The sequence below is a fragment of the Hemitrygon akajei genome, chromosome 5, assembly GCF_048418815.1.
Source record: "Hemitrygon akajei chromosome 5, sHemAka1.3, whole genome shotgun sequence".
Lineage (NCBI taxonomy): Eukaryota > Metazoa > Chordata > Chondrichthyes > Myliobatiformes > Dasyatidae > Hemitrygon > Hemitrygon akajei.
In genome coordinates, this window is record NC_133128.1 from 92,302,288 (window position 1) to 92,314,328 (window position 12,041).

General features: G+C 40.0%; 1 protein-coding gene across 1 annotated transcript in view; it reads left to right on the forward strand.

Moving 5' to 3' along the window:
* The window catches only part of grk1a (G protein-coupled receptor kinase 1 a), a 72,758-nt gene extending 63,304 nt beyond the window's left edge, over positions 1–9,454 (forward strand). Inside the window, exon 7 of the mRNA XM_073046054.1 lies at positions 7,165–9,454. Coding sequence (XP_072902155.1) covers positions 7,165–7,460 — 296 coding nt within the window. The 3' untranslated portion in view covers positions 7,461–9,454. The remainder of the gene's footprint in view (positions 1–7,164) is intronic.
* Positions 9,455–12,041: the final 2,587 nt, after the last annotated feature.

A 12,041-nucleotide genomic window follows, 5' to 3' on the forward strand; every position in this document is an offset into this window, starting at 1 on the left:
AACTCTTGCTGCCCTCTCCTTATGACATGGAAGGAGACCAAACCTGTACACGATACTCCATATGATCTCACCAATACCTTCCTTCTGTATTCAAACCCTCTTGTCCTGAAGGTTAACATTACATTTGCTCTCCTAATCTCCTCCTTTCCTTCAGTGACCTGTCTACACACACATCTAAAAGACCTTGTAGAATCCTTGACCTCTCAATCTGCCTCAGAAGGGAATGCGTACCTTCCACATCTACAGTTTATTTTCTCTATGACCATAACACTTTTTTTTTCTCCTTTTGTACTATCTTGATACACTTTGGATATAGAATAATTTGCTTGAAGTAATTTACCAATTACTTCTGTTTATGAACATTAGCACTCCCCAATCTCTCACCATTGAACAAATGTTCCACGTTTCTGTTATGTACACCAGTGTGGATAACTTAATATTTTCCACACCGTATTCTATCTGCCAGGTCCTCACCAACTTGCTCAACTGTCCAAGTCTCCATATTCAAGTCTTCTTTACTCTCTCCTTGTACTCACCATTCAAACTAGTTTGTTATCATCAGCCAACTTAGAAATACAACATTTCATCTCCACAGTAAACAGAAAATAAGGTTTGTAACTTTGTATATGTTTACTGATACAAAAATTTAAACTTTTCTGGAAAGGAATGAAAACAAATCATTTTTCAGTATCTATTTGTCAAGACAGTGAGTTCAAGAGTTGAGGTATTATGTTGTAGCTTCATGGGAGTTTGGTTAGGCTGCATCTGGAGCATTTCATTCCGTTCTGGCCACCCCATTATAGGAAGTATACGGAGGCCTTAGAGAAGCAGGGGAGGAACATATCAGGAAGAGACCGGGAGTTTCCCAAGGACAGTCGTCACCCCTTTCAGAACAGCCATAAGGTTTGGCTAACTTTAAAAATGTTGAGAAACTAAACGGAAGCAAAAGTACATGGTGATATACCTATCTCGAGAAATACTTATTATAATGTGGATTTTATATTACTTAGTTGTTATTCTTTATTCGCTCACTTACTCCTTTTTCCCCACCAAAATGTGTATATATATATATATATATGTATATGTGTGCATATATGTGTGTGTGTGTGTGTGTGTGTGTGTGTATATGTGTATGCATGTATATATATTTGTGTATGTATATATATATAGGAGGAGTACACAGGGAAATCTTTTCTGTGTAATGGATTTGTTCACTGACTTTTATGAATACTGCAATGGGGGCCCTCAACTCACAAGTAGGAGGGGTTATCCCCCACAGATAGACATTTCCTCTAGCTCAACGCAGGGTCATTTACTAGAGACCTCAGCCTTGGAATCACACATTCGTTGCCATTTTTGTTATTATTTGAGTTTCTTGGTTCTTATTTGTTCAGGGAGTAGATCGATTAAGTTTTATTCTAATTTCAATGATACATTGACAGATAAATACAGATGGCTAAGGACAAGGTAAAATTCATTTCTTTTAATGTAAATGGGCTATTAAATCCAATCAAACGTAAGAGATTTTTATCCAAAATGAAAAAAGAACAAGCCCATGTAGTATATTTACAGGAAACTCATTTAAGTGATAATGAGCATAAAAAACTAAAGAGAATGGGCTTCACTAATCTGTTTTTCTCCTCATATAAATCAGGACATAGGAGAGGAGTTGCTAATTCTTATCTCAAGTAAGCTAAATTTTGAAAAAATATTTGAAATGGGAGATAAAGAAGGCAGATATGTTCTGGTAAGGGGGAATATAGACGGCAATTCAGTTACTCTATTGAATATATACGCACCCCCGGGAAGTGATATTGGTTTCTTTCAGAAAATTATTGATATTATGGTAACGGAAACAGAAGGTCTCCTGATATGTGGGGGAGACTTAAATTTACAATTACAACCAAACTTAGAGTCTTCCAATAGAAAAACCTATGAAACAAAATCTTTACGTAAGAAAGTTAATACACTTTTTGAGGATGTTGGTTTAATTGATATATGGAGGGACCTTTTCCCTGACAGAAGGGATTACACTCATTATTCTGCTCCACATTCTGTATATACAAGTGTAACACTTACCCAACAGGCTGGTATATGTCTAGGGGAAAAGGAGATCCAGCCACACACCAACCCACCTCCCGTACACGCAGGTGCTGTGAGAATCACGTTTATGCCTCGCGCCCGCCAACAGTATCAAACCCACAACAAATACCGGTATGAAATACACTTTAAAGAGTTTACTAAGATTAAAAGAGTATTAGGCAATACTATATATATATATATACAAGAAAAAAAACAAAAGGCGCCAACTTATCAAAGTTCAGTCAGTTTAGTGCACATCGGTGGAGCTCATCCAGCGAACCATTCGACTCCTCGGTGGTCGTCCTCCCGACTTCCACGTCTTCCACCTCCTCCTTCCTCGGCGTCTCCCTCCGGACTCTCTTCACCCCCAAGCCCGCGCAAACCCTCCCCCAAGTTCCCAGCCTCACAAAACACAATAACATTCCCCATTGATTAACAAATGAATACAATTACCATATCAGCCATTCTAAAGCGAAACAACAGCAAGAGAAACATTTAACAGACAAAGAAACATTCCTACTCGTAACAAACCAAAGAAGCCCTTTTTAATAACATACACCGGACATTGTACACAAGAATAGACTATTTCATAACATTTGGAAAAGACAAAGACAAAATAAACGCCTGTGGAATTGGGACAATAGATGTAAGTGACCATGCACCTATCTGTTGATTTTGACCTACAACCAAAGAATACTATTTGGAAATAAATTCAAGTCTACTCAATGATCCGTACTTTAAGGAACAAATTAAAAAAGAAATTGGTCTCTACTTAGAATTTAATGATAATGGAGAGGTTTCACCTTCCATTTTATGGGATACTCTGAAGGCAGTCTTAAGAGGGAAATTTATAGCGATATCTTCATATAAGAAAAAATAAGGAATAAAACATTAGAGGAATTACAAAATAGACTGAAGGAACTAGAGAAAAAACACAAATTGAATTTGGCACAGGATACATTAGGGGAAATTAAAAGAATTAGGAATGAAATAAATAATTTGGCTACGCAAGAAATCAGGAAAAACTTAATGTTTCTGAAACAGAGACATTATGAAAGTGGATCGAAATCTATGAAAATACTGGCGTGGAAACTGAAAAAGAAGATAGCAGAAAATACAATTCATGGAATTAGGGACCCAAGAACGAAAATTATAAAAAGTAAGCTAAGTGAAATTCAAGAAGCTTTTGAAGTGTTTTACAAAACACTATATTCCAAAGTTCCAGGGGGAAGCATAACCCAAATTGACACCTTCTTGAATTCTCTAGAGTTACCCACTTTAAGCGAAGAACAAAATAGAAGGATGACTGCTGACATAACTGAAGTTGAATTAAAAGCTGCAATTAGGAAAAAATTAGCAAAAAGGAAGCATTAAGAAGAGGGACGCCTCACGTCTTAATAAGCTGGTAAGGAAGGCGGGCTCTGTCGTGGGCAAAGTACTGGAGAGTTTAACATTGGTAGCTGAGCGAAGGGCGCTGAGTAGGCTACGGTCAATTATGGATAACTCTGAACATCCTCTACATAGCACCATCCAGAGACAGAGAAGCAGTTTCAGCGACAGGTTACTATCGATACAATGCTCCTCAGACAGGATGAAGAGGTCAATACTCCCCAATGCCATTAGGCTTTACAATTCTACCGCCAGGACTTAAGAACTTTTTAAAAGCTATTATTAATGCTTTTTGAGATAGTGATTTAGATGCATATCATATTTTTTACTGAGTTAAGTATTGTATGTAATTAGTTTTGCTACAACAAGTGTATGGGACATTGGAAAAAAGTTGAATTTCCCCATGGGGATGAATAAAGTATCTATCTATCTATCTATCTAGTAGGCTTAAATTAAAGCAAGTCACCAGGATCAGATGGGTATACGGCAGAGTGGTACAAAGAATTTAAAAATGAGATAATTCCTGTTTTACTCCCCACACTGAACTGGGCTCTAAAAAAGGCACAAATGCCACCCAGTTGGAAGGAAGCGATAATCTCAGCTATACCGAAAGAAGGTAAGGATAAAATGGAATGTGAGTCATTTAGACCAATATCCGTTCTTAATGTAGATTATAGGTTATTTACCTCCATCATGGCCAAACGATTAGAGGAGTTTCTACCCATACTGATACGTAATGATCAGACAGGTTTTATACAACACCAGACTCATGACAACATATGAAGGACACTTCACATTATGGATCATATACAAAAAAATAAAATCGAAGCAATAGTGATAAGCGTAGACGCTGAAAAAGCATTTGATTCGGTTAATTGGAATTTTCTTTACAGAGTTTTACATAGATTTGGTTTCCAAGACACAATTATTAAAACTATACAGACAGTATATGACAATCCTACTGCTAGGATTAAAATCAATGGATATTTATCAAATAGTCTTACCCTAGAAAGGGGCACGAGACAGGGTTGTGCATGGTCACCACTACTCTTCGTGCTCTATCTGGAACCATTAGCTCAATACATCAGACAAAATGAAGATATCAGGGGAATTACTATTAAAGGGACAGAGCATAAATTGGCTTGCTATGCGGATGACATTTTGATCTATCTAGGGCAACCAACATACTCTTTACCTAAATTGATGCAATCCTTTGAACAATATGGCCAATTATCAGGATACAAGATCAACATAGATAAAACCCAATTTCTTTCATATTACTATAGCCCACCAAGAGAAATTGAAAGTCGATACTCCTGGGCATGGCACACAAAGACTTTAAAATATTTGGGCATCATTATGCCAAAAGATTTGGCAAAATTATCAGAATGTAATTATCAGCCTTTATATAAAAAAATTAAGGAAGATGTGGCAAGATGGAGCCTGATTCCTTTCCTCAGTCTCAGTTCAAGGATTGAGTCTATTAAAATGAATATACTGCCCAGACTGTTATATCTCTTTCAGACCCTACCAATAGAGATTAATCAAAATCAATTCAATGAATGGAACAAGATGCTATCAAGGTATATTTGCAGGGAAAAAGGCCTAGAGTTTGTCTCAAAACTTTGCAATTAGGCAAAGGAAAAGGGGGATAGGGCTTGCCTTGTCTTAGAGATTATTATTTTGCAGCAGAGTTGAGAGCTGTGATATGTTGGTGCAACCCATCATATGACGCTCAATGGAAAAACATTGAGGAGCGGGTACTTCCCATCCCCATACAAGCAATTTTGGCTGATAACAACCTGCAAAGGTACATAAATACTATTGATAACCCATGGGTGACATTGACTCTTAAAATATGGAAAACCACTATAAAAGAATATAATCTAGAGGGAGATATTGCAATTCTTAAATGTTGTGCATATGACTCTGATTTTACACCAAATAAATTGGATGCTAGATTTAAGGACTGGACAGCTAAAGGAATAACAGTTCTTTGCAGCATAATGAAAGAAGGAACACTGTTCAGTCTTGAAATGCTTAAAGAGAAACACTTATTAGAAAAACAAGCTTTTTATCAGTATTTACAGATGTGACAATATGTTAATAAGATGCTTAAAAATGTAACCAAGGCAAATACATGCTTGATAGAGCTCTTTAGAAAAGCATATAATTCAGATAATGGTAGTAGAATAATTTCAAGCATGTATAAGGGGTTGTCAAATCTTAAAACCCATTCGACTTCATACATTAAAACAAAATGGGAGAAGGAAGGAGGGATAATTATATCTGAGGAAGAATGGACAACAATATGGAGGTATCAATGGAAGTGTACCAATTCACAGAAATGGAGGGAGTTCGGATGGAAAAACTTGATAAGATATTTTATTACACCCTCTCAGAAATCCCATTATGATAGTAACCTCCCTGTTTGCTGGAGAAATTGTGGAAATCAAAATGCAAATCATTATCATATTTTTTGGGACTGCCCTGTTATCAAAAACTATTGGAGGGGGATACAGAATGCCCTACAAGACATCTTTAAATGTGAAATACCCTTGGAGAGTAAGACCATATATTTTGGATATATACCTCAAGAATGGTTGAAAAGAGATAAATATTTAATGAATATACTGTTGGTGGCTGGTAAAAAGACTCTTACTGGGAAATGGTTATCACAGGAGAGCCCAACTTTAAATACATGGATGGAAATTACAATGGACATTTACAAAATGGAGAAGATAACAGCATCTGTTAACCATAAGCTGGAACAATTTGATTCATACTGGGAAAAATGGTTCAACTACATAATGCCCCATAGGCCTGATTTTATTCTCACAAATCAATGAATCTGTTGTAAAAAAAAATCACTCCCTACTTGTACATAGTTCTTTCCTTTTGCTTGTTTTTTTCTTTCCACTCTTTTCTATAAGTATATACCTCAGATAAATACTTTGTGGAGATTTGTGATATATATGATTATATGATGTATATGTACAATGTCTGAAATACATCTTACAGAAATGTTTGTTTGATGATAAACTTCAATAAAAAAAATTACAAAAGAAGAAAATTGGATTGAAAAATTGGCACAACATTCAGTGACCTCCTGTACCTAATAAAGTGGCCACAGAGTGTATGTCCGTGGTTTGCTGCTGCTGAGCCCATCCACTTCAAGGTTCAATGTGTTGTGTGTTCAGAGATGGTGTTCTGCACACCACTGCTGTAACATGTGATTATTTAAATTACTGTTGCCTTCCTGTCAGCTTGAGCCAGCCTGGCCATTGTCATCTGATCCCTCTCATAAACAAGGCATTTTTTTTCCTGACAGAACTACTGCTCTTTGGACTTTCTTCTTGTTTCTCACACCGTTCTCTGTAAACTTGAGGGACTACTGTGCTTGAAAATCCCAGATGATCAGCAGTGTTTTAGATACTCAAACTACCCCATCTGGCACCATTCCACACTTCTTCCACATTCTGATGTTTGCTCTGAACAATAACTGAGCCCCATGACCAAGTCTGCATGGATTTATGCATTGAGTTTCTGCCACATGACTTACTGGTTAGATATTTGCACCGAGTAGATGTGCCTAATAAAGTGGCCATGAGTGCATGACAATGGATCTCTTTCTCACAACAAAAAGACAGTATTTTTCTAAAATGACAAGGGTGTTTCTATGTTCCTCTCCAGGTATACTCCCACCTCCTTTCATTCCTGACTCCAGAACAGTGTATGCAAAGGATATCCAAGATGTGGGTACTTTCTCTACTGTGAAGGGAGTCACCCTCGAAGATTCAGACAAGGAGTTTTTTGATGAGTTTGCAACAGGAAACATCTCCATTCCATGGCAAGAGGAGATGATTGAGACTGGCATCTTTGTAGAGCTTAACGTTTGGGGTCCCAATGGGGGCTTGCCGAATGACCTAAGGAGAGAATCAATTCTGGAGATGCCTCCCTCTAGGTCGGGGGTGTGCACTGTCGCTTGAAGAAGCAAATTCCTAGGGTTGGGTTTCTGTGCTTTGAGGAGTAGTGTGGCTGAGAAATCTACATCAATTCAGACGAGATCCTTTGAAAATTCAGATGTATGGTTGAAGGAAACATCATGTATCTGACCTACTGTAGCATCGTAGTGAAGTTGTTTGCTTGTCACACTATAAAACTATCAACTCCCAGTTCTGGTCCAAGAGAACTGGAGAATGCATGGTCTAGCCACTTTGAAGGCTCTGTTCACTGACAGTTCCAGCCGATATCCACTTCCTCACTCAAATCCCCACTCTTCTACCAGCTTTTTCATGACCTTGTCCCCTCCATCCTTCCAAATCGGTGACCGAGCAGACCCGAGGTGGACTGTTTTGTCTGGTGACCAGCTTGAGCCCTGGGCATATCCCTTGACCCTGTTCCTTTCCAACCTCATGTCCTTGGTGTCTGCTCTAGCTCCTGCCCCATCCCCACCCTGTGAAGTTATGGATTGATCTGATTGAGGTATTTCAGATAGTGGAAGGGCTTGATCTGAAGGAAAATGAGAGGAATTGTTAGTTATAGACTGTCTGGAATAAGGTACCATAATGACAGGTTAGTTCCAGAGGCACTTCACATAAAGTGAAATAATAACCTGGTATTGCTCTAAACAGCTTCACTACAACGGCCAAGATTTGTTGGTCTCTCTTGTCACACACCTTCAGGGCAGCGGGAAAGGTGTAAAAGACTGTGTGTGCGTGTGTGCGTGTGTGCGTGCGTGCGTGCGTGCGTGCGTGCGTGTGCGTGTGTGTGTGAGAGAGAGAGAGAGAGGAGGGAAAGAGATTGAGAAAGACATAGAAAATGTGAAGGAGAACAGCATGTATGAGACAAATCAAAAGCAGCAGGCAACAGAGGCAGAAATTGTGTCAGAGTGAACACAGGGTATCAGTCATGCAGCATGCAATTAGGCCCTTGATGCAAGTCTGCACCATCAACCACTACTTCCATAAATCCTACTTTAATCCCCCATTTTATTCTTGCCATAGACAATAGACAGTAGGTGCAGGAGTAGGCCATTCGGCCTTTCTAGCCAGCACCGCCATTCACTGAGATCATGGCTGATCATACACAATCAGTACCCCGTTCCTGCCCTCTCCCCATATCCCTTGACTCCGCTATCTATAAGAACAAAAATGGAGTAACCAGAAGCACATATAACATGAACTGCAGTGTCCTCTAAAAACAAGTCCAGTCCACAGACTGCGCCAATCAAACCCAAGACTCCTGCTCCTTCTTCTGCATCAGCGAGCGAGGGAGAGAGATCCGTCAAACGCAGGCAGATGGCACTGAACAGCTACTCACCTTCCGCTGTCATCCTCATTGATCTCAATCTTGCTCAACACTTTCATTGGTGAGATGGGCGAGAATTGGAGCCAATCATGGGCTTGCTGTCTGCCATTAGGCTGCACACTCTGTTCCCACCCTCGCTCCTAACCATACCGAGTTTCCCCAGAGACAGCAAAAGCATCAAATCGCTAAAACTTTATTAAAATGTAAATTACATGCTCCAATCGCACACATATTAGGAGTAGACGTATTTTTAAAGAAGAAAGAGAAGTAGTAGTTTTGTGATGTGTCCGCGGCGTTCGCCATTAGTTGCTGGCACCATCTTGTTGATCATACCCACTGGACATACCCAAGATATATTCAGTTAACGCTTTACTCTGAAAGTATAGACACCTTTGTAATATTGGAAATGTGGCAGCGAACTTTAGTACAATAAACTGCCACAAAAGGAAACATGGTTATAACCCGAGCATCTGTTTCCAGTGAATGTAAAGCAGATACATATTGGCAAATTGTTGTGTATTTAATATTTCAGTAATATTGTAAATATATTGTTTGATTAAGCATTTTGTTGTTTCAATAATTCCTTATGGTTAAATGTACGAAATACATGAATTGCATACGTCATGACGCTACCACATCATACGTGCGCGTCTCGCTTAAAGTAAAAATGAAATTAGACTCACATTTCGGACTCCCGACTTTTCCTTTCAATTAGTTTAATGTTTTGGAGTTACAAAATATAAGAATGGGAATGAGCAAGTCTTAAGTGAACCTGAGACAATTACCTCCTGTTGAGGGACAGCAAGACACTCGAGTAAAAAAACAGCACAGTGAGAAACAGTCAAATAAAAAATCAGCGCAGCATATCGTTTCTTCGGGAACAGACACAGTCAAGTAAAAAAGGCAAAAGTGCAAGAATTCACAGGTTTATAAACAGTGAGTACTGGGTTATAATAATCATAAAAATAAGGCAGAAGTGGCTGACTACATTGGAAAGACTGATGTGTTTGATTACACTTCAGATAACTGGATATATTATAATTGAACAATAGCCAATGTTTTGTACCAGTTTTGCTAAGTGCATTGGGTTTAAACAAATATAGTTTGCTTTGAAGTTTAACTGCTCCAGTCAAACCAGCCAAAATGAGCTTTGCTAATATTGTGAAAGTAATGCAGGAACATTTAGAACTGAAACCATTGTTGATTGCAGAACGCTGTATGCTTCATAAGTGGAATCAAAAGGAAGGGAGACTCATTTCAGAGTAAGCAGCTGAATTGAAGAGATTATCTGAGTTAATTCTCCGTAACTTCCGCCACCTCCAACGGGATCCCACTACCAAGTACATCTTTCCCTCCCCCCACTTTCTGCTTTCCGCCAGGATCGCTCTCTACGCGATTCCCTTGTCCATTCATCACCCCCCCCCTCCCTTTCCACCGATCTCCCTCCTGGCACTTATCCTTGTAAGCGGAACAAGTGCTACACCTGCCCTTACACTTCCTCCCTCACCACCATTCAGGGCCCCAGACAGTCCTTCCAGGTGAGGCGACACTTCACCTGTGAGTTGGCTGGTGTGGTATACTACGTCCAGTGCTCCTGGTGTGGCTTTCTATATATTGGTGAGACCCGATGCAGACTGGGAGACCGTTTCGCTGAACACCTACGCTCGGTCCGCCAGAGAAAGCAGGATCTCCCAGTGGCCACACATTTTAATTCCATGTCCCATTCCCATTCTGATATCCCTATCCATGGTCTCCTCTACTGTCAAGATGAAGCCACACTCAGGTTGGAAGAACAACACCTTATATACCAGCTGGGTAGCCTCCAACCTGATGGCATGAACACTGACTTCTCTAACTTCTGTTAATGCCCCTCCTCCCCTTCTTACCCCATCCCTGATATATTTAGTTTTTTTTGAATTTTCCCCCTCCTTTTTTTTCTTTCTCTCTCTGTCCATCACTCTGCCTGTTCTCCATCTCCCGCTGGTGCTCCCCTCCCCCTTTCTTTCTCCCTAGGCCTCCCGTCCCATGATCCTTTCTCTTCTCCAGCTCTGTATCCCTTTTGCCAATCACCTTTCCAGCTCTCAGCTTCACCCCACCCCTCCAGTCTTCTCCTATCATTTCGCATTTCCCCCTCCCCCTCCTACTTTCAAATCTCTTACTATCTTTCCTTTCAGTTAGTTCTGACGAAGGGTCTCGGCCCGTAATGTCGACAGCGCTTCTCCCTATAGATGCTGCCTGGCCTGCTGCGTTCCACCAGCATTTTGTGTGTGTTGATTATCTGAGCATTTTCAGTTTGGTAGTGGGCTTAGTGATGCTCTGAGAGATTAGTGGAACCTTACAAGAAAACATTCAAAAACAGCTCCTAACTGAAAACTACATTTTAAAACAACACACACAAAATGATAGAGGAACTCAGTAGGTCAGGCAGCATCTATGGAAATGAATAAACAGTTAACGTTTCAGGATGAGACCCTTCATCAGGACTGGAAAGGAAGGGGGAAGATGCCAAAATAGAAAGCGGGGGTGAGGGGAAGGTGGATGGCTTGAAAGTGATAGGTGAAGCCAGGTGGGTGGGAAAGATAAAGGGCTGGAGATGAAGGAATCTGTTAGGAGAGTGGATTATAGGAGAAAGGGAAGGAGGAGGGGACAAAGGGAGAGGTGATAGGCAGGTGAGAAGAGGTAGGAGGCCAGAGTGGGGAATAGAAGAAGAGGGGGAGGGAAATAATCTTTTACCAGAAGAAGAAATCAATATTCATTCCATCAGGTTGAAGGCTACCCAGACAAAATATAAGGTGTTGCTCCTTCACCCTGAGGGTGTCCTCATCTTGCCACAAGGGGAGCCATAGACTGACATGTCAGAATGGGAACAGGAATCAGAATTGAAACGTTAGGAATGAAAGTGAGCACAAACAAGACTGCAACATTTAGACAGAGGCCTGCCTGATCAAACAAATTATATTACCATTGTGGCTGGGCTCACATACCATATATAACCATATAACAATTACAGCATGGAAACAGGCCATCTCGGCCCTTCTAGTCTGTGCCAAACGCTTACTCTCACCGAGTCCCACTGACCTGCACTCAGCCCATAACCCTCCATTCCTTTCTTGTCCATATACCTATCCAATTTTACTTTAAATGACAATACATACACTAGGCCAATGCAGGTTTAAAGATGAAGCTCACAGAAAATGCAATGAAGTTCAACACATACAAAGACACAGCATGTTGTTCAGACAAAAAATAAATGGACTGCA